General features: G+C 38.8%; 1 protein-coding gene across 2 annotated transcripts in view; it reads left to right on the top strand.

The window, feature by feature from the left end:
* Positions 1 to 24,237, top strand: part of gypc (glycophorin C (Gerbich blood group)) — a 32,543-nt gene that overhangs the window by 2,243 nt on the left and 6,063 nt on the right. The window contains exons 2-3 of one of the 2 annotated variants that reach the window (XM_048194073.1): positions 2,194 to 2,385; positions 19,982 to 20,011. In XM_048194073.1, coding sequence (XP_048050030.1) covers positions 2,310 to 2,385; positions 19,982 to 20,011 — 106 coding nt within the window. In that variant the 5' untranslated portion in view covers positions 2,194 to 2,309. The remainder of the gene's footprint in view (positions 1 to 2,193; positions 2,386 to 19,981; positions 20,012 to 24,237) is intronic. The other variant, XM_048194072.1, reaches the window with a different exon arrangement.

Here is a 24,237-nt window from a genome sequence, read left to right as displayed (position 1 = left end):
GCTGAATTTTCAGCAGCCATTACTCCAGTCTACTGTCAAGTCAAGTCAAGTTCAAGTTGTCAAGTCACTTTTATTTATATAGTGCTTAATACAATACAGATTATTTCAAAGCAGCTTCACAGTAATAAACAGGAGAATAACAAGAGAATCGATGATGCACTGTCACATGATCCTTCAGAAATCATTCCGAAAAAAAAATTATCTTGTGCTCAAGAAACATTTCTTATTATTATCATCAATGTTAAAAACAGCTAATATTTTTTGTGGACACAATAAAAAAAATCTGTTTTTTTTTTTTATTAATCAAAAAATACAGCATTTCTTTGAAACAAAAATCTTTTGTAACATTATAAATGTTTTTTACTGTTTTTACTGTCAATTTAATGCATTGTTTTAAATTTCACTGGGGATGGGGATGTGGCATCTTGCTACCAACAGGTCACATTCTCTTTATATAGTCTAATAGCAAAAACATTGTGTGTGGGGGGTCAGGTTTTGTTTAATTATGGGGACATTTGACCTGAAATCGCCTACATTGTGGGTATGAGCTAAAGGAAAACATAAAGGAATAGTTCACCCAAAAATTATCCCATGATCTACTCAACCTTAAGCCATCCTAGGTGTATATGGCTATCTTCTTTCAAAAATCCATATGGCCCCAGGGGTTAATAAAGGCCTTCTGAAGCGAAGTGATGGGTTTTGTAAGAAAAATATTTATATTTAAAACTATAATAACTAGCTGCTGGCAGACAGCTGTACACATCGATTTAGAGTAACCTCTGACCCGACGCCTGACGCAATGACAAACACGGAAGCGCAGAGGATAGAGCAAAACAAATCACCGGTCACGAATTGGAAGTATAAAGCAAGAATTTTTAACGAGAAATGTCAGAGGATTTCGATATAAGAGTAGAGGTGCTTGAGTTTGTTGCACAGCCCTATTTGTTTGAACCACAAGAGGCGTCTAACCGTGCGTTCACACATTCGCCTTGGCCGCCCTGCCAACAACCATAGACGTCTATGCCAACAACGCTGTACTGTTCGTTCAAACAGCCGCCGACGGGAGGGTCAAAGTAAATGACAAGTTGCGGCAACCAATCGGAATCCTCTCAAGCGAGGACCTCTACATTCCGATTGGTTGCCGCCGAACCACGCCATAGCTCATTACCATAAAGTTAACTTGATTTCAACTCTCCTCGACGCTCTCACCGTCCAAGACGCGCCACGCCGCTCTCGCTGGAGCTCGCCGCCCGGCTCTCATTGAAAATGAATGACTTCCTGTCATTTTGACGCTCTCGCCGCTGGCGGTGTGAACACACAGTAAGCTTACAATATTCAGCATCAGAGGTTACTCTTTTGGCGTAAATTGATCCTTATGGCTGTCTGCTGGAAGCTAGTTGTTATAGTTTATAAAGTTTAAAAATATGGACATTTTTCTTACAAAAATCAATCGCTTTGCTTGAGAAAGCCTTATTAACCGCCTGGAATCGTATGGATTACTTTTATGATGGATGGATGCACTTTTTAGAGCTTCAAAATCTCACACCCCCTTCACTACCATTATCTAGCTTGGAAGAGCAAGGATGTATTTTAATAAAACTCCAGTTGTGTTTGTCTGAAAGAAGATAGTCATAGGGCTTGAGGGTGAGTAAATCATGGGATTTTCATTTTTAGGTGAACTATCCTTTTAATAAACATGCAGTTATTTTAAGGCAGTTTTTGGGGCAGTTTTTTGGACTTATAACCCGAAGGTCACGGGTTCAAGTCTCGGTACCAGAAGGAAATGTAGGTGGGGGGAATGAATGAACAGCGCTCTCTTCCACTCTCATTACCCACATCTGAGGTGCCCTTGAGCAAGGCACCTAACCCCAAATCTCTCCCCAGGTACTGCAGCAAGCTCCGGGTGTGTGTTCACGGTGTGTGTGCAGAGCACAAATTCTGAATATGGACACCATGCTTGGCCACATGTCACGTCACTTTTGTTTTTTTGTTTGTTTTTTCAAAATAATGTCTTAATGAAAATGTAAACATGCAGTGTGGCCTAAATAAATAATGGTTAACATTAGAAAACCAAGTGCAAATATTATTCAATATTCAAACTTCAATTTAGATTGGGATCTGTTATGTGCTTTATCTCAAACCAGAAACCAGAAACAAACCTCTCCTGCTATTTCCTCCCACTGTTTTCCTTAGAGCACACTGGAGTGAAGCAATTGCCCTCTCTTTCTCTCTCTACAGACATCTCATCATCCCTGAGAACACTCTCCCACAGCTGTCCCCCTCAATCTGACTGCCAAATATTCCTTCACATGTCTGTAATGGCCAACACCACAGCGCGAGCACTTAGCGTAACCTCTTCTGAAAGGAACGCTGACACATCTGCTCGTAAGTATTCTGTAGTTTTGTGCACTATTCTGAATGAGAATCAGCACAAGCTGTGACAACAGTGAAAGGTTATCAAGTGGGTGTGTTTGGATGTGGATTGGTGGCATTTAGATCAGCAGACTGCTCTGAATTTCACACACCATGTGGAACTGAAATTAGGGCTTGTGGTTTGTGTATGTTGGCAATGAAATGCAAGCACGTATGTGGTATACACATTTGTGTGTGTAGTCAAATATTTCTATTTTTATATATTTTAAATGGTAAAGCTGAATTTTCAGCAGTCATTACTCCAGTCTTCAGTGTCACATGGTCATTCTAATATGCTGACTTGGTGCTCAAGAAACATTTCTTATTATCATTGTTGAAAGCAGTCGTTCTTAACATTTTTGTGGAAACTGTGATACATTTTTTTCAGGATTCTTCGATTAATAGAACATTCTAAAGACTATTTATTTGCACGAGAAATATTTTATAACATTGTCTTTACTGTCACCTTTGGTCAATTTATTGTCTTTGATGAGTAAAAGTATGTATTAGTTTCTTTAAAAAAAATCTTACTGACCCCAAACTTTTGAACGGTATATTAATAAAAACTGCATATGCTATGTATTTCTGCCTGTCTTGTACAATATCTGAACATAAATAGTATGTGCTGTATCACAAGAAAATAACTTGGAACAACTGAAATATCAAACCAATTTGTTGACTTTTCTTTGTTCCCCAAACAACTTTGTTTCTAACAACTGGCACACCAGAGATCTGTTTGACAGTGGGTGATGGCGGTGTCATAGCTCTGAATGTGAGATATGGAATATGTTTACTAGATCAGAAACAACCAGCTGTGAAAACATAGCCGACAGCATAACAAGCACATGAGAGTCGAAATACAGCAAGGCTCTTGATAATCAACAGAAATAAGTATTAGTACACTTAGGGGATAATTCACCATGAATGAATTGTACCAGCTGATAGCGTCCTTTATTTACACATTCTGTTTACATGGTTTTATCGCCTCAGGGAATTATGCAAATCGGGAAACTGTGAATACACGCCCCCAAAATTAATGTTGAGTGCCGTTTGCATGGTGAAATTTCCAATCTTACAGGCCAGTTCTGAATAATGGGGGTTGCAGCAGATTACTATGATCTGACAAGTTTTGTGAATGAGGTGCAATCAATAATGAGGCTAATTCATTTACATAAAAAGGTGTCTTAGTAACTACTAATAATTGATGCTACAAAGGTATGAAGTCAAACATACAAAGAGAAATTGAAAACGACATTATATATCATGATCCATACGAATAATGTTCAAAACAGGGTTGGACAAAATTTTAAGGGTTAGTTCACCCAAAAATGAAAATTATGTCATTAATGACTCACCCAGATGTCGTTCCAAACCCGTAAGACCTCCGTTCATCTTCAGAACACAGTTTAAGATATTTAAGATTTAGTCCGAGAGCTTTCTGTCCCTCCATTGAAAATGTTTGTATGGTAGACTGTCCATGTCCAGAAAGGTAATAAAAACATCATCAAAGTAGTCCATCAGTGGGTTAGTTAGACGTTTTTGAAGCATCGAAAATACATTTTGGTCCAAAAATAACAAAAACTACGACTTTATTCAGCATTGTCTTCTCTTCCGGAATCCTTTCCATTGAATTGATTCCATTGAATTGATTCCATTGAATCCTTTCATCTGTCGGCGTTGGTAATGCACTTTTACGTCGCCGTGGTTGTTTTTGGCGATTAGGACATCCGCGACATGCACACTTACGCACCATTTTAAAAAATATAGCAATACCAAAATACAAACAATGTAGAATAGCTTGAATACAGCATGCATCTCCCTCAGACTGCAAACGAAGCTTCTACTTCTTCTTGTTTTATGGCGGTTGGCATCCAGCGTTTTGGTGCATTACCGCCCCCTTCTTGTAAACGAAGCTCGGGCACACCAGATAACACGTCAGCAGTGTCACTGCGGAGGCGTGAACGCGGATTGACAACAGACCCGGAAGAAAAGACAATGCTGAATAAAGCTGTAGTTTTTGTTATTTTTGGACCAAAATGTATTTTCGATGCTTCAACAAATTCTTACTGACCCTCTGATGTCACATGGACAACTTTGATGATGTTTTTATTACCTTTCTGGACATGGACAGTCTACCGTACATACATTTTCAATGGAGGGACAGAAAGCTCTCGGACTAAATCTAAAATATCTTAAACTGTGTTCCGAAGATGAACGGAGGTCTTACGGGTTTGGAACGACATGAGGGTGAAACATTAATGACATAATTTTCATTTTTGGTTGAACTAACCCTTTAAATATAACCTCCCTTTTAATGAATGAGCTGTGAATTACATTGGCCACAGGATTGGAAAAACAAAACGTGTGGAATACACTGATTGAAATATTTCTAATATTTCAATATTATTAGAAAGATTAAAATACCCATCAAAACAGATTAAAGAGTATCAGAAAATCTGTAGTCCATTAAAATGTTTTAAAATACATATATTTATGTTGGTGTTGACAGCCTAGTGGTTAGTGCACTGACATATGATGCAAATGCGTTCACGGTGACCCGAGTTCGATTCCTGTCTTGAGGTCCTTTGCCGATCCTGCCCCCCTCTCTCTGCCCAGTGCTTTCCTGTCTGCTCTTTACTGTCCTCTCCAAATAAAGGCACAAAAAGCCCATTTAAAAAAAAAAAAAAAAAAAAAAAATATATATATATATATATATATATGTAGCCCCCCACTGTTTCATATCTAATAATACTTTGCAAACTAAATTTGGGACTTGGGATTTTTATTTTCAAGATTCAAGCATTTTCAAAGATGCATTTCAAACATTGATTATTCATATATTCTGATGTTTCCAGAAGTATTCTGTATGTTTTGATATTTTAATGGATATTTCATATTGAAACTAATACAAATTGACCCTCATAGATGTCTTATAGCACTTGAAATGTACTTTCACTCAGCATCTTCCTTTCATTTGATTTGATCATTTGATGTTTGTGTGCAGCCTGTTAAAATAATGAAGACTGGGACTCCAAATAACTGAAAAAAAAAAAAAAGAATACTGACTTTTTATTGTGCTCCAAAAGTAACTGAAAAACAAACAAACCAGTGACTAATGGAAAAGGGATTCATGAGTCTCAAGAAAAATGTTTGTGCTCAATATAATGACAATGCTGTTTGTCATCTTCCCCATCTTATTGTATGCTTTTCTGTTTTGCTTTTTTGTCATTCTAAAAGCTGCTGTGTGTATTGTGATTAAGTCTTGCCACAGATCAGAAACTGTGACAAGTTGCAAGGTTATATTTTAGATCAGAGGCTTTGGATCAATTTTCAAAGAACCCAGAAGGCCAGCACCTGTTGTGTGTTGGCAACGGGGCATAAGCCGACTCTCTGTGTCCCTGAAGACGAAGGAGTGCAAATTGATGACATCTTGATGTGACATGTTAAGTTTTTACATTTAGTTTCATTTTGAAGGAGATATAATTAAATAGATCTCAAACAGGGAAGAAGATAGATCGAAACGTTTGAGGGAAGAAGCTAAGCCGAGAGAAGAGAGAGAAAAAAAGGGAAATAGGACAAGACTCTGCTTTGTTTTTGGAGGAGGATGAAACAAAGTTGGAACCAGAGGGGTTGTAGATATTTTCCAGCTACAGGACAAATGCTGAGTGAGTGTGTGTATGTGTTCCTCAGAGGAACAAAACAGCAAGCCAAAATGTTGATTTATCTTCTGTTCTGAAAACTCTCACATCCAAGTCCCCCAGTATGCGATGGAAAAAATAGCAAACAAAACGCTTGTTGGTCTTTATCTCGACACAGTACAACAGCTGCATGTGCATTAACCTTGCATTGACACTTTATCTTGACATTGATTTTAATTGGGAACTGTTAAATGAAGGGCAGTCTGCACATCTGTGTTTGTGGCCTTAATGGACCAGCAGGGGTTACTGAAGTAGTAATGGGTGGTTATGGTGTACATTTTAATTATTAATAATAATAATAATAATAATGAATTATAATTTTATTTTAATAATAATAATTTTAGTGGTTGATTTTATGATTTTGGAACAAATAATTTTTTATAGTTGGATAATTTAGATGACTGATCTTTGTTTGCAACCTGTTAAAAATGACAATTCTTTAACATTTAAAAAAAATATATATATATTTTTTAATTTTGTTTTGTTTCTACTGGCAATAGTTGTATATCATTTTTAAAATGTATCTCTAATACCACTACAAAACAAATATTTCTTAGATTAAGTTGCAATATATGAGCCTGCTTATATGAACACTTTGAATAAACAAATTTAGAGTCATTTGAGAAACTTGATTAAAAAGCTGTCAAACAATTTGAGTTCAGCTACAATATTTTGCTTTTCTTTAAATAAAACACTGATGCAATGCAGTTAGCGAATGTAGCTGCTGTCTTCAGTTAAATTATGAGTCTGTTGAACGAGCACTGCATCATTAGACACTGATCAGCATTAGGAATGATATCCAGCTTAAAAAAACAGTTTGTATCTTTGCAGCAATATTTAGCACTTTCTTGTGATTCACACAGCCATATATGTCTCTCCAGAGGAATGTTGGAGAATCAACAGCGGATGCCTTATATATTATTACTGACAAAACCAGGCGCTGTTCTCGACCAGCTGTCTATAATCAACCTCAGTGGGCCTGCAGTCACTTGACTGGCTCATGAGAGCACATGCCCATTAGTAAACTCATTGAAAAGGCTTTTTCTCTCAGAGAATCACTGACTCTCAGCTTGAATGAGGGAATCTGAGAGTGCAGAGAGAGGAGAGAGGGAGAGGTATTCTTTCGAGGCAAGATGCGTGACATATGGTTGGGTGAGATAGGAGCGCTTACCACTTCAGCCTCAATTCCCAGGCAGATGCGACCTCAGGCCATGAAGGAAAGAAAGAGGCAGAGAGAAACACCAGATTGTTTGAGGAAATCAGTTGCAGAAAAGCACAGAGAAGGGAAAAGTGAAGAGCTCTTTAACTGAGGCTCCCACAGGACTGAGTGTGAGTGAGTGTGTGTGTATGTGTACCATATTCAGAATCTCATGACTAGCCCATAAACCATGAACAAATTAGCTTGAACTCAGTGTTGTGGTCATGATGAACCTCACAGCAGAAGCAGAAAGATGTTAGAAAGCTGCTGATAGACTTTTGGTGTCTACTGTATTTGGGATAGACGCTGTGATGTATGTGATCGTCCATTAATACGTTCAAATCTGACACGAACATTCCAAGATGTCAAGGAGTTCTTTTTGCTTTTTGGAAGAATATGTGTCAAGAACAGACAAGCCAGTTTGTTTGTTAACCATCCCTTTTTTGACAAATGTTGATCTTCCAAAAACTCAATCTTGTAAAATGACTCCTCCATGGTGATGTACACTGAAAAAAAGAATTGTTTAACTTAAAAAAAGTTTAACTTAAAAGTGTGTTACCTGGTTGCCTTAAAATTTTGAGTTCATTGAAATAAAAAAAAACGTGTTAATACAATGAAGGTAATTGGTTTAATCAACAGAAATGCATTATTATGTGATCTGAACCACATTAATTATCTAAGTTGATTTGACAAAAGAAAAAAAATTGTGACAATGAATCATGAAAATATTTTTCATGCAACCTGCAACCTGACATTCAGATCTGCCTGTCCAATTTAACAACCAATGGATAGAAGTCCTCAACCTACATATTTTCCAAGTTCTGCTCAGTTTACCGCACAAATGAGCAGATAGACGTGTTCGGTGCATGTGCACTACCTAGTGGACCTTTTGTTTTTGTGCACTGAAATCACTCACTCATGCGCTGTGCAAAAATATGGCAGCACAGTGTGCGTGGACATCAGCGGACTGTGCTGGTGACGGAGCAGAACGCGGATAAGGGAAGTATTTTGACCCCCGAAATCCCGAATACCATCTGACAAGTTGATCCATGTCGTCTACAGCACAAAGCAGCAGCACTGTATGACAAACAAAGTGCGGAATACAAAGAGACAGAATATAAAGACAGATTGTGCCAGTAGCAAAGCATCAAACCGAGCCACTGACATCCTGAAGTAAACTTTGAAACGCTCACAGCTCCTTGATGAGGTGAACTCTCCTTTCTCTCTATGCAATCTCGGGATTGGATGGACCCAATATTTCCTCTTTCTTTTTCTCTTTTTAAGAAGAGAGAGGACAACTAAATCATGCTCACCGCTTGAAGACTCCATTTTGTATCGTTTTGCCATTTTTTTTTTTTCGCAACGGATTCATTAATACGCATCATACTCAGTGTGCAAGGTCTCTGTGCATGACGAAAAAACACATACAAAAATTTCGGACTCAGTGTGCAAAGGCCTTTAGTATGATAAAAGAATTGAAAAAAGCAGTAATGTAGGTGCAGGTAGAGACTGCAGTTGCAGTCATGCTTCTGCTTTACATATGCGCTGCTGAGGCTTGCGGTGTGAAACAGGGCTAATCCTTTACCTGCAGGACAGGTGGATAAAGACGGTAATGTCATGTGTGTATACTTATAAACTTGCAATGGAAAGTCTGAAAACTTTAAAACCCTTTCTGTACACTCAGGTTTAGGTCCCTGTGGATATTTCCACATTCCTCTTATCTTCATAGACGTGCACTGTGTCGCCTCCAGTCCTCTTTCTCAATTTGATTTTTCCTCCCCCTCAGCACCACAATCTGATTTCTGGGCCACTGAATAACTGTATCTGTGGCCGAGTGACCTGGGGGTCATATGCAATTTCCTTCTCTTACATATTTTTCTGCGATTCTCAATCTATTTCTCACACTTTCGCCGCTTGCAAAGATTAGATGTCCTGGTCCCAAAGATGATAGACTGACCTTCTTAAGGGCAAGTGCTGTCTATAGAAATGAATATCATAATAATAATTATGCTGCTTTGATTATGGCACATGGCATTGTGAGACATATCCAGATGATGAATGAAGCTATCTAGGCAGCAGAGGCCATTTGGATTCATTGTGTTGCCGCTCAAAGGAATATGTTGGATTCGCTCTGTGCTTACAGTTTCTCAAGGGCAATTCACACCAGCTTATGTAAGGGTCTAAAGAGTCAAAAGTTTTGAGATGCTGACAAAGCCAAGTGACCTGTTATGACTGGAGTAAGAAATACCAACCGAAAAACTGTAACTGCCATTTCAAATCTATAGATGTCAATCTAAAATATTAATTACTGTTATTGACCACTTACAGACAGGGTTTTTCAAAGATTTTGGTTAGAAAGCGAGAGTGTCAGAGAAGTAAAAAGAGGTGTGTAACTGTGAAATGGTGTGGAAGAGCGAGCTCCCCGTGTTTTTAGTTGCACAGCTGTTGGGGTGGATCCTCTTTCAATCCAACACTCTTTCATAAGTTAGTGCACACTGCACCAATAAACACCAAATTTAAACTGTTGTTGGGTGGATTAGTAGATGGACGTATTATGTCAACGTATTATGTTAGTTCACCCCAAAATGAAAATTCTGTCATTAATTACTCACCCTTTTGTCGTTCCAAACTCATAAGGCTTTCGTTCATCTTTGGAACACAAATGAAGATCTTTTTGATGAAACCTGAGAGCCTAAATCAAATCTATTCATCATAAAAATGAAGCGATCGAGTCTCTTCAGAAAATTTGGACTAAACCGCTCGATCCATATGGATTAGTTTTGCGATCTCTTTATGAACTTTTTGAAGCGTCAAAGTGGTCATTGCGTAGCTGTCTATGCATGAACAGACATCTCTCAGTTTCCACAAAAATATTAAAGGTGCCCTAGAATCAAAAATTGAATTTACCTTGACATAGTTGAATAACAAGAGTTCAGTACATGGAAAAGACATACATTGAGTTTCAAACTCCATTATTTCCTCCTTCTTATGTAAATCTCATTTGTTTAAAAGACCTCCGAAAAACAGGCGAATCTCATCACAACACCGACTGTTACGTAACAGTCAGGATCATTAATATGTATGACCCCAATATTTGCATATGCCAGCTCATGTTCAAGGCATTAGACAAGGGCAGGCAGTATTAATGTCTGGATCTGTGTACAGGTGAATCATCAGACTAGGTAAGCAAGCAAGAACAACAGCGAAAATGGCAGATGAAGCAATGATAACTGAGGGGAGCGTGCGATTTAAAGGGGCCGCAGCCTGAATCGGTGCATAGTTAATGATGCCCCAAAATAGGCAGTTAAAAAAAATTAATTTAAAAAAATCTATGGGGTATTTTGAGCGGAAACTTCACAGACACATTCAGGGGACACCTTAGACTTATTACATCTTGTAAAAACTGGTTCTAGGGCACCTTTAAGCGGCACAACCATTTTCAACATTGATATTGATAAGAAATGTTTCTTGAGCAGCAAATCAGTCTGAAGTATCAGCACTGGAGTAATTATGCTGAAAATTCAGCTTTAATCATCACAGGAATTGATTTTAAAATACAATTGTAATAATATTTAACAATATTAGTTTCTATTGCATTTTTGATCAAATATGCAGCTATGATTAGTATAAGAGACTTTTTCAAATACATAAAAAAAAATCTTACAGATGCCAAGCTTTAAGGTCAGTTCATGTATAATGAATAATGTATAATGTATAAAGTATAATCATTTTAATTCTACAAGAATAGGTAAGTCCACACTACAGCTGTACCAATTACATCACAGAGGAACTATTTTGTTGGAATCACTTTAAGAATTTTCCAGCCAATAAATGCCAAAAAACATTGACAGCTAATCAGAATTCACCTGACTTTAAAGAGTTTGTGCATTTAAAATGGCAGACATAACTGCAGTGCGTGTTGATAATAAACAAAGAGTTATTGTCCATTGGTTTGGATGATAATATAGACATCATTATAGTTATCTTTATAGTTATCATTTTGGTGCGAGCGACCTTTATACAATATTTGATGTTGTGTCTAGTGGTTAGGTAGTGGGGTTAGAGGCTCAAAAATATCAATATATATTTATTTGTTTTATATCGTTTGCCGTTACATAATCCTCAACAGAGATGAGAATGTCAGCAGAGCTGTGTTGAGGTGAGGCAGAATAAAATTTTCTACAGTCTCCATTCCCTTATGAGACTGCCCAACTCAATAACTGAAAGCTTTCCCTCTCTCCTCTCTTCAATGTAACAGCACAAGCTTTCAGCACGTTTCCCACCCTCTCTCCTCCTACAAGACATGCTGAAATCTCACTCCATTAGTCACATCCGTTACTCCTGTTTCCTTCCGTGTCTCATTTTTCTTTTAGGAATGGAGGGAGACTAGCATGTGGTTTCCTCATTCTGTCTCCGCCATCTCATCCAAGTACGGTTATGAATTTACGGCTATAATCACCATTGTGTAATATATGCTTGCACCTGTGCTGTCCTGGTGGCTGCCCGTGTGCTCAGTGAGCTGCATGTGTGTTGCATGATGTAAATCAATGCAATAGCTTGATGTGATTAACCTCCTTATGCCAGTCTACCTAGAGTTCAGCTCTGGCCTACCAACTCAATGAATAACTCATTTCTAAACCAAAATGAAATTATCCAAGTACTATACATGGCCATCGGGTGTAATATTACTACAAAACTGAAGTATTTTCAATACGCATAGTTTTTCTCTTAATTTACATTGGGTTGTTTGCTAATTCATAAAAGAAATGTAAAGATTTACCTGGAATAAACGGTAAGGAAAAATGGTACAATTCAAATTACACAAGCTTCCTCAATTATCAATTTTCTTATATGATCTGGCAAGGCAATCGCATCTCCAACAATACAGTGCAGAAATACAGTGGCTAGTTCTCTCAAGTCTGACAGAAATGACTATCGTAAAACCTGTTTAAGAGGAGGATTTAAAGGTCTGAATAGCCTTGGTGGTATAGAGGAATCTGAGAAGAGATCCTGACCAGTAAATGAGAGATTTATTGATGGGCTCACATACTTTCACTCAAGACTGTTTTGAGGCCTGTCTTAATGTGGATCTGTGCATTGCAGACATAGTAATGTAATGATCAATATTTCCTTTTTACAATCCCAAGTCTGATAAAGTGTTACAAGTCATTCTGAGCTTAATACATAAAATATATTACTGAGAACACAGCAGGTCAGTTGTACTTTAAAACTTCAAACTTTTTTTAATTGCATAGACACACAAATATGATCCTTACCAATTATATTTCTTATTTGTTATGTATACATATATATTAATGTTAGTTATAATTTATCACAGTTCACAGTGTTTTCATCCTTATCCGTAGGTCTTTATACATGAGAATCTATCTATCTATCTATCTATCTATCTATCTATCTATCTATCTATCTATCTATCTATCTATCTATCTATCTATCTATCTATCTATCTATCTATCTATCTATCTATCTATCTATCTATCTATCTATCTATCTATCTATCTATCTATCTATCTATCAATCATCTGACCATTTATATCCATCCATCCATCCATTCATCCATCCTTTGGACTCCCTTGAACACCTTTGCACTAAAGGACTGTGGGAATGAATTCTTATTCTTACCTTCTCTGGGGAGCAGAGAATATGTAAATCCATGAAATCCATTAGTCATTTTTACAGGGTACTACATAGACTTTCAGCAATGTGGTGGCCTTATTCTTGCTTGCTGTGACTACTGCACCACAGAAAGTGTATCTAATTAAAATATGTTGATTAACTAGGACTGAGCGTTTGTATGGTTTGTTAGAGGTTCATTATAAGCTGAAGCTGCTCTGCAGCTCCCTCAGGTTATCATCTATTGTCAATGTCCTCATTGGCAATGGGCTATTTACAGTTTTTTTATTCGCTTTGGTACTATTTTCACAAGTTGTACATTTTCAAAACTCTGAACTGATCACACTGACACTTGTAACACAGCTAGTAATTCTTTCAAAACCTGATCTCATGCTTTCATTCTAGTTGTACATATTTTCATTCTACATAATCATTGTTTCAAAATAGAAGATAATTTTGATATGTAATGAGAACATTTGTTTTAATCACGGAAACAACAGCATGATCTTCTTTCAATTCAGTTAATTCAATAGCAAACAATGCAAGATACATGTTTCAAATCACCCTTGTTGCTGAAATAATTAAAGTAATACAGGCTACAGATGCCACATTAGAAAACAGAAAATACACTTACATTATATATCTTACGTAACATAAAATCCACAATGTTTGTAATAGTATCTTTTCAGTGTATTATCAAAAGCTCAGACGAAGCTATGAAATGGCCATGAGGTGTGCTGCCAATACAGTAAATGTTATCACTGTGCCATATGCGCTACTGTAGTTGAACTTTAAAGATGAAGGGTGAGTTACAGTATGGCATACTGTAATGTAAAATGTTGTATTTCATGCCATCTGTCTCCTTTCTCCTGATGCATCTCTGATCAGTCTGATGTTACACAGTCATTGGCTTCCTCTCCCTTGTACTCTATCCTGCTCTATGTTCACAAATTGCAAATCTGTCTGTCACACACACACACACACACACACACACACACACACACACGCATGCACGCGCACACACACACACAGACAGAATCAACATCTATAGAAATCTATAGGTGTACTAAATGATTCATTGATTAATCATTAGGTTCAGTTGGATTACATAATAGACAAATATATTATACAGAACAAGAAGAGATGCAAATCAAAAGTTTGATAGCAAGAGCATTATGAAAGGCAGTTACTGTGAATGAAACATTTATATAGATGAAACACTTATTTTGTGTAGTGAAATTACATTTTGTGTATTGTACTAACACTATTGAAAAATGTTTGAAAAAAAGTGCACTTTTAATGATCTGTTATAATATTAGTACTAAGAGTTTTGAAAATTGTACACTTGCTTGTTGAAATTGCATCAAAGCAATTAAAAAAAACTAAGATGAAGCTGCTTAGATTTTAATGCTCCCTCACAGAGCAGTTTTTGGGCTTACATTTTACTACCAGCTGGTCTAAAGCTGAAGTGTGTAATTTTCAGTATTTGTATTAAAATATTCAGTGGTAACTGTAAGAAAGCCATTTGATTTCCCAGAAAACACTGTCAAAACATTTCATCCCAACCAGTCCAGCACAGCAACATTGGCTCAACCAGCTGTATAAGTTTGGACTAGGACTGCCTGTTTGTCTGACCATTGGCAAATAATTTGTTTAAAAGCTTAATTTTATGGTTAGCAACCCTGCTTGATCTTTGTTTGCCAATCAATACCAAACAAAAAATGTTAGAAAGACTGACTGCCTGAATGAAATGAACTTCCAGTTTTCAAGTGTACCTGCGTCTGTCCATTTTTAAACTGCTCTTTTAAAAGGATGATGAATAATAAACAACAGACATCATCTGAGAGGTGCCAGAGAGACAAAGAATGAGAGGAAAGAAGTGTCTAATAGAGAGTTTAGTCAGGCGTTTAGTGGCTGTTTTCACTCTCATTTTGGCACAGGCAGTTGGCCACAGTTGAGTGCTTTCCTGACAGACATCGAAGGAGCTGTTAATTCTCTACATGAAACATGAAGGCCTGCCCTGGCACTTCATCACCTCAATGATGAGACAAGGACCTCCGTTCGTGTGGTTTCGACAATGTACTATAGAGCTTGTCTAGTGTACACCCAGGGAGGTGATGGGCCTTTTATGATACACTTTACCTTAGTGAAATCAAAGGGAGCGGCAGTATCAAACTCAGCATGCAAAGTGCTGCTAGCAAATTACAAGAGGAAACAGTAGTTTAGGTGTCTTCTGCCTGCTGTTAGGCAAATTAACTGATGACTTCAACATCTGATAAAATTCTAAAACAATAAAAAAAACTCATCACATTTACTGTTGTTCAGTGAAATTGCTGCTTCATATGAAAGTGACTTTTGCGTGCACCTGATTATGTGCGCCTAATATGACCATACCTTAAAAGTAGATATTTAAGGCTGTTTACCTACTTATCCAATGTGTACGAGGCTAACGGATGAGAGCCAGATCATTGGTTGTCCCCATGAATAAAATGTTCCGATCAAAGCTAAATGCCATTGCTTTGGTAGTTCTCCAGTTTGCTGAAATTTGGACAGATTTACAGTTTGGGCACTGGGCATAGCAACAATGAGAAATTTGCATTAATTCAAGCTGGAAAATTATCAGCTTAATGCGTTTCCCACCCAAGAACTGAAGGGACTGGAATTCATTCTGGCTGCTGGTTTTGCTGTCCATCCTATCGGGAGACAATTACCAGTGCGCTTCAAAAGCCGGCTTTGGGCAAGATTAGCTCCACTTCTGGGAAGGTGATGAAAGCAAATGTCTTGCTGCTGGGTCTGCTCTGCCCTGGGTCTGTGTGGCAGAAGTGAGAGAGAGGGTGGAATGCCTTTGGCCCTCATCATCTTTCAGGTCCAACCCATCGGGTTTCATGGCAGGCTGTGAAAAAAAAAAAAAAGCTGTTCTTCAGATCTGGCCACGCAGCACAGATGTCCTCCTCCATGTCACAGCGGCTGGCGGATTTCACTAACGAGGCTAACGAGGGGACGCCTCCAGGCGAGACAGGCTCCCTCGTGTTTGCATGGCAAATTTAGCAGAGATTTAATCCGTCCTGGGGTGTTATGGCTCTACACTGAGTGTAACTTAGAAAGATCTTTTATAACGGGCTTAACAACCACTATACCAAGTATTTCAGCAGTAGAATGAGAAGATAAGTATATATTAGCCTGAAATTTCAAGATTCCCCATCCCACACTTTACACTTCATGTGCTAGATTTAACTGTGAAGAGTATAATTAAAATACTTTATACTATCCAAATTTAATGCAGAGTAAGCCATGTGTTGGTTGATGTTCCCAATATGTGCAACACCTCTGTTTTGTGTTGTTGTCAAAACATCACTCTGTTTGGCTCAGCCAGTGGTGAGTTTGTAGCAAGATTTTCTATTTGAAAGCGATCATTATTTTTGCAATTTGGTTCGGTGAAGCTAGCGGTGCAGAAATTCCACACTTCAGCTTCAAGTCCTAAATAGATTTCAACAGTTTGCCTCTCTGTTCACTGAATAGAAATGAAAATGTGACCTATGAGATATAAAAACAACTGTGTTCTTCATGCTCCTTTTGAATGATCCAACTTTCCCAACTTCTCTATCAGCTAAAACCATAGGACATTTTAGCACTGTTAAAGTCACAGAATGTCGCAGTGGTTATTATAAATGATTTATGCGTGCACATTTAATTTTTAAATTCAAATGATCTCGTAATCTTAAATCAAAAATATTAACCTTTCCTCCTCCTCGAAACAACATCTGTTCTCTAAATATCTCCCACAAATGACTGCAAACTGGCATTCAGATCTGCATTTCCATCTTCCTATGATCCAATCAATTCCAGAGTACGGAATTGAAGTCCCATCCTACATTTTTATATACACCACAATAGAGGGAAAAAAAACGACTAGTAACTGCCATTTCATGCCGACTCTAAGGCTGCGTCCGAAAACCTAGGTAGCTGTCTTGCTGCCTCACTGTCTTATAAGAGAATGACTTGTACGGCAGCGTTTGTACATGAAGGTACCTCACGAAACTGATTTCGGACAGACTTCTGAGGCAGCGTAATAGTTTAATGATATACAGCAATATAGCGCGAGCTTTGGTGAGAACTAAACAAATATTTTATTATTACAGTTGTAATTTCTCTATAGAAATTATATCAAAATTGAAATATGTTGGTCAAAATCGTACATTTATACACAAACTGAGCAGCAAACGCAACTTTCGGACGCCATCTTTATTTTTCTAGCTCAACTGTCACAGAATGGAATATATCAAATATATATTGGGATATCAAAGGCAGCTAAGGATACATCTATGCTTCCTTCAAAAATCGATCAGATGAAGGTATCTCAGGAAACAGGAAGCGAAGCTAACATTGGATTCGGACATGCCTTGATGCCTTCCTACCTTGAAATGTATCCTCAGAAGGCAGCATTTTACAGTTTTCGGACGCAGCCTAAAGGTGCACTCATTTTTTGCTCGTTGGTTAACATCACAGTTGTCTTAGGCTTATATTGACACCTAGTGGTGTGGATGTAGCATTACAAAAGAAAACTTTCAGTTACCAATGCCACACTAACAGAGGGATTACTAACCCTGCGTTCCATTCAGAAGGGCTCATCCCTATGCCCCAATCCCTTCAAAGGGTTTACCCTCTGGAGTGAGAGCTTCGAAGGGATGAAGGGTGTAGGGGTCAAAAAAAATCTTTTTTTGGAACAGACTTCTGTGTCATCTTAACGTAACAATCAAGGAGGAGTAGATTGTGCAAGCTGCGCCTTTTTGTTTTAGGTTAATTTATATATTTATTTATTTTTGGTTTATCGCACCATATTGTATATTGTGTCTATGTATTTGTAACATTTGAATGGACTGATAAAGGGAGCTGTAAAGTATTTTTGTTGAAGTACAATGTCGTTTTGACCATAATAATGTACTAAATCTAACTCGTATAAATATTACAGTAGTATAGTAAATACTATACATACATTTATAGGTAAAATCGAACTCCGAGCCTCCGGTACCCATTCTGTGACGACAAACAACTTCACTGTGCAAAGGATCATGGGGGCCCGAAGTGTCCATCAGACAATTACCAGACAATTAAATCCTTCATTCCGAAGGGCCCTTTGAAGTGGCCAGTTTTGAGCACTTCGGTTTGGAACGAACCTTCAATATGGCGGCCATGAGGGCGGAGGGCGATATATCCCGTTTGGAATGCACTGTAAGATAAAGCGTATAATATTCAACTGGTCATGTGACCTCAATCACAAACTCCATTAGATGGCCATTCCATGTACAAAAACTGCTTTTATTTGTTTACTTATACAACTGCAGTCTCCATTAGTATTATGATTTTAAAGATTTAAAAAAAAAAAAATACTACTATTACATTTATTTGTAAAACTTTTTAAGAAAGAAAAATAAGGAATGCACCATTACAGTTGCGATGTAATGGAAGTAGCAACAGATCTTTTCTTCCAAATTGTGACATACATCTGAATGAAACAGATTATTGAAAAATGAAAAAATATATATATAGGGCGGGGTCTTGGTTCAATCTTGGTTGCTGAATAGATGGAGGCTGATCTGAATGTGAGCTTGCAGTTGATTGTAAGAAAGGGGAGGTTTTGGCTGGAGTTGACTGGAAAAAATTGGAGAATGATTGGAAATTTTTTATGATATTGTAATAACAAATTGTGTAGTCAATAAAAATGTGTCAAAAATAAATGCATTAATGAATCGTACAAAATAAGATGAATAACATGCATTTAGAAAATAAATAGGGTGAATTTTCATAGCTAAGGATAGTTTTGAGGTCACACATCTGGGTGTTAAAATGATGATGACTTACAGTAAAAGTGTGCAGTACTTTGTGAAACCAAGACCAGCCCCTACTCTATTAGAGAGATATATTTCATCCAGCCTTCCTATTTTTTTCTGAAATGTGGTTTGGTAGAGCTGGAAGAACTTGATTGATTTATAAATAATTCACTGGCTCAGAGCCTCTGTGAGGTTGTCATTTTTATTTTTATTTTTATTTATATATTTTTTATATTACTCCTCCATTTCTAAAGGACAACTAATTACTGAAGTCATATAAGGTAACATTAAAGATCACATGAGTGGCGGTTATACCTTCAAACACACCTTCATACCCTTCACATTACCCAAATGTGAATGTTCTATGCCTCCTTAATTACTCCACATATAGTCACGCTGTAAACACCAAATCACAATGAGCTTTTAATCACAATGTAACAGGTTATTAGACACTAATGAGGGAGCTTAATTGTTCATGTTTTGGGGGCATCTGCTTGGTCAAACGTGCATTATCCTTTCTGTTTAAAAATAGTTTTGGGGTCTCACTAGATCCATCTCCATTTTGAAAGCAACATCTTTGATTTGCCTGTCCTTCAGTGAAAGTCAAGTCAAGGCAGCAGATGTTGCCTTTGCAATAATTCATGATTATCTTCAATCACTTTCTTTAACGAGCTTTTTGTCCCCATGGTGATGGAGAGAATGAGTCTCGCTACAATACAGCGGGGGAGACAGCTGTCTATAAAAACAAAGCATCATGAAAGATTCACGTGTGTTATTACAACACAGGAAGAAAGTCAACAGTACGTGTTTGGCGAGGGATCAGTGAGGCGTGGAAAGATTTTGTTGTAGAGATACAGTACGTGGCTGCATGCAGCACTCCTAAAAAATCATTTATCTTGAAAATGTTTCAGAACTCTAGCCATAGAGAAAAGATCCAACAGAGCACTAAACTTTAATTACATGTAAATACATGTACACTTAAAATCAGCATGACAGTAACAGTACTAGAACTGGAACGTTTAATGACAGTTTCTTCATACTTTATTGCCTTACTCTGTTTAGTCATTATATGTACTTCTATTAGAAATTCTTACCTAAATGTATGAGTGAAACCATTAAAAATTCAAAACTGACAAGGGGATATGTGATATGACTATTCTGTTTTATCATGTACAATAACCAATTTTTAAATATTTCCTTTTTGTCTTTAGGGGGATCATACTTTGAAGCCATAGTTGGGGGTAAGTGTTGTAACAACTCACAAACTTTCAAATATCCAACATGCCCTCAATTCACCTACACTGTAAAAATGTGCAGCTTTTGCCTGAAGTCACTATTTCTACCTGCTCTGACCCTTAAAAATGACTTTCGTTGATGTAACTTAAAAAAGTCAGGGCTGCATTTCCCAAAAGTATGCTAGGCCTTAGTAGATCGACTTTTGGTGCCAGTTGTTTCTCCGTCTACTTAGGCTTATGATGGGTACATTTAGTTCTGGGCACAATTGTTTTGTGCAAATCTAAAAAAAGCACCTAACTTGTAGATGTCATGTGACTAATTGCTTTGAAGGCACAGAAAAATTATGTGGTAGATAGCACGACAGGAACACGCACAGTCCAAAACCTTTCTCTAACAGCTATTCTGAGCTGTGATATGAAAGGCAGCAGGCAGGGGAAAACATCAATTTTCATTTCTGAATATCCAGTCCATTTAACACATTTATGAGCTCTCCAAACAAAACTAGGCACTGATAAAATATCTCATATACCATAATGAAATATTATCAATGTGTTACTTGCAAAAAAAAAATGTTATTTAATCAGAATGCATGGCTGTCCGAGGTGTAGTTATGAGAACATTTTGAGAACAGCACTTTGATGATGGTCAGAGAGGCTTGGAGGATTTCTGTACAAATGAGAGGTAATTTGTGCACAAGATGTTTCCTGGCCTCCAAAGATCTGTGGCTGAGCAAAAAAAAAAGAAAAGACCACCGTGGTCTCACTTTAGCTCATTTACACATGAATAATCAGTGTGTGGGTTTGTTCTCATGCACAGAAGTAATTGGAGTCAGTAAAACCTCAGCAGGGTTCTAATGATACGTGCACTCAAAACCTTTTTCAGATAACTGGTCTTGCATATCAGGATAAAATTTGTGTATTTCATTGTGCATATTAGTTTGTTTGTGCTGTGTGAATTACTGCTGTTCTCTACAGGCAGGACATTCTTAAGTTTTGCTTTCAGTGGTTAAGTCTGTCAATATTTTTATTAGCGAAATTTACACTCAGTTCCCTGTCCTAACATCTTAAAGGGTTAGTTCACCCAAATTAAAATTATGTCATTAATGACTCACCCTCATGTCGTTCCAAACCCGCAAGACCTCCGTTCATCTTCGGAACACAGTTTAAGATATTTTAGATTTAGTCCGACAGCTTTCTGTCCCTCCATTGAAAGTGTTTGTACGATAGACTGTTCATGTCCAGAACGGTAATAAAAACATTATCAAAGTAGTCCATGTGACATCAGTGGGTTAGTTAGAATTTCTTGAAGCATCTAAAATACATTTTGGTCCAAAAATAACAAAAAATACGACTTTATTCAACATTGTCTTCTCTTCCGGGTCTGTGTATCGAGGGTATGCATCAACGTCACTTTCCCGCCGAAAACGTGCTCCCTCAGCTGGACTGAGTGGCTAAAAAACCTGCCGCATGACTGGATTTAATTGGGGAAACTGCGAAAACTCGAGTAAAACAAACGATTACACTAAAGGTTGGACTCGAAAGTGTTCCTTGCAACTTGTCAAATAAACCTAATCGATGGATATTGACATGCAGCCAGGAATCGTGTTTCCTGACATTTATATGTGCCTGATTTCAACGCCGGGGAAATACATAAAGCAAATCTGCCTGTGAATATTTTATATAACTACAATACAGGTAGGTTTAAATCCGAGTAATCACTTATATCAATGTTATATCGTCATATTGTCCAGCCCTGAAACTTATATAGTTTTATAGAATAGTTTTTGTCAGTGTTTATTTAAAAACACCCAATGATGCAGAATATAAGATGGAAAATATTTCATTGATGAGTTGTCAACATAATATATAACAATTCAATATATACGGTATGATTTTTACCTCAAAATCCAACAATTCCACACAAAATGATAACTGCAAATCCATGTTTCTCTGCTGGAGTCCAGCTGTTTCTGTGAATTGCAGTGATCCATTTGCTTCTTTTTTCTGTAGCTTTCGGCACTCTTTAAATATATACCTCGGGTTTTGTGTCAAAGTTATTTGTACAGCCAGTCGCAAAGCTCTTTCCTGTTTTGGATGTGTTTTGTGTGTTTTTCGCGACATTCACGCTGAAACCAATGCTGCCGCTCAGTCTTTTGCCACTCAGTGGGCGTGACCGCAGTCGTAACGGTCAACAGTGACGTCACGTGCATACCCTCTTCTTCTTCTTCTATGGCGGTTGGCATCCAGCTTATTGGTGCATTACCGCCCTCTTCTACTCCGGACTGTGACGCGATTAGGACATCCGCGACATGCACACCTATGCACCATTTTAAAAAATATAGCAATACCAAAATACAAACAATGTAGAATAGCTTGAAAATAGCGTGCGTCTCCCTCAGACTGTAAACGAAGCTCGGGCGCACTACATAACACGTCATCAACGTCACTGTCCGGAGCAGAAGGGGGCGGTAATGCACCAATAAGCTGGATGCCAACCGCCGTAGAAGAAGAAGAAGAAGAAGAAGAAGTAGCGTCACTGAAGAAGCAGCGTCAACTAACCCACTGATGTCACATGGACTAGTTTGATGATGTTTTTATTACCCTTCTGGACATGGACAGTGCACCGTACCTACACTTTCAATGGAGGGACGGAAAGCTCTCGGACTAAATCTAAAATATCTTAAACTGTGTTCCGAAGATGAACGGAGGTCTTACGGGTTTGGGGGTGAGTCATTAAAGACATAATTTTCATTTTTGGGTGAACGTCTAGGTTACTAGTGTAACCCCCGTTCCCAGAAGGAGGGAACGGAGACGTTACGTCGATACTGACGTAATGGGGTCTCGCTAGGGAGCCCAATCACCTCCAAGGATACAAAACAAGCCAATGGGAATTGGCCTGTGAGATTTACATGCCGGGCCCCTCCCCCGGCATCCGGGTATAAATAGGGCCGGCATACTCACCTTCATTCATATTTTTGCTGAGGAGCCGAGACAGGTATCTGGCCGCTCAGCGGTGGCTCAAAGCTATGGCAGGGGAACGTAACGTCTCCGTTCCCTCCTTCTGGGAACGGGGGTTACACTAGTAACCTAGACGTTCCCATTCAGTCAGTCCCGTTCGACGTTACGTCGATACTGACGTAATGGGGTCCCGTGGAAAACGCCATAGCAACTAAACCACGTTACGAGTGTTAGGGAGGCAGGTGCTGGCAGGCTGAGGCGTGTCAATGCAAATGCGGCCCATACTCGCAACCCTCCAGCGCCCAGGGCAAGCCCAGGAATGTCTTCCATACCGGTGGGATGGAGAGGACAGGGCGTTACCATGGAGAAGTCGAAGCTGCTGTTCCTACCCCACGGGGAAGAGTGCTTCGGAACTCAATCCCTCGTTTTTCAGCAACGACAAAAACGCCAGGAAAGCGTTCCCCGAGGAGGGGAAAGCTACGGAGAGCACACCCTGCCCGAAGGGAGGTAACGTGTGGAAGACACATATGGACTGGTCAGAGAACAGTAACGCATATGGAAGATCTCTGATGTAGGTCCTACCTTCCGGGAGGAATGACTAGCAATCAGAGACGGGGCAAAGCGAAGCCGCCCAGGGAAAGACACGGGTTTACCGTCAGGGAAACCTTACCGTGGACAAACACATATGGGATTACCCGAGGGGAATCACAGCATATGGGCATCTAGCCCAGTACAAGGGCAGACCAACCGGGCATACACACGAGTACTGGACCTAGCGCCGGACGCCTCCGCCACGTCTGGCCGCCGCAGGATGCAGGAGGAACTCCACAGGGTTCGCCGTTATGGGGAACTGAACTGAGGAGCGGGAAAAGTGCACGCATTCCCTCTCCCGAGGGAAATGGCACAGCAAGCGAACACCCCTGGCTATCTACGAGTAGAAAGCACACGGGTGGACACCGGTTCCACTCGGAGGTTATAATACCTCGCGAATGTATTCGGTGTCGCCCAGCCCGCAGCTCTGCAGATGTCTGCAACAGAGGCGCCGTGCGCCAACGCCCAGGAAGAAGCAACACCCCGAGTGGAGTGAGCTCGCAACCCGAGGGGGCACGGCTCGTCTTGGGTCTGATACGCCAAGGCGATGGCATCCACTATCCAGTGGGCCAACCTCTGTTTGGAGACAGCCTTTCCCTTCTGCTGACCTCCAAAACAGACAAAGAGCTGCTCAGAGCTTCTGAAGCTCTGCGTGCGGTCCACGTAAACGCGCAGGGCACGAA

The sequence above is a fragment of the Megalobrama amblycephala genome, linkage group LG6 (genome assembly GCF_018812025.1).
Source record: "Megalobrama amblycephala isolate DHTTF-2021 linkage group LG6, ASM1881202v1, whole genome shotgun sequence".
NCBI classification, from domain to species: Eukaryota; Metazoa; Chordata; class Actinopteri; order Cypriniformes; family Xenocyprididae; genus Megalobrama; species Megalobrama amblycephala.
This window is presented reverse-complemented; position numbering and strand designations above follow the sequence as displayed.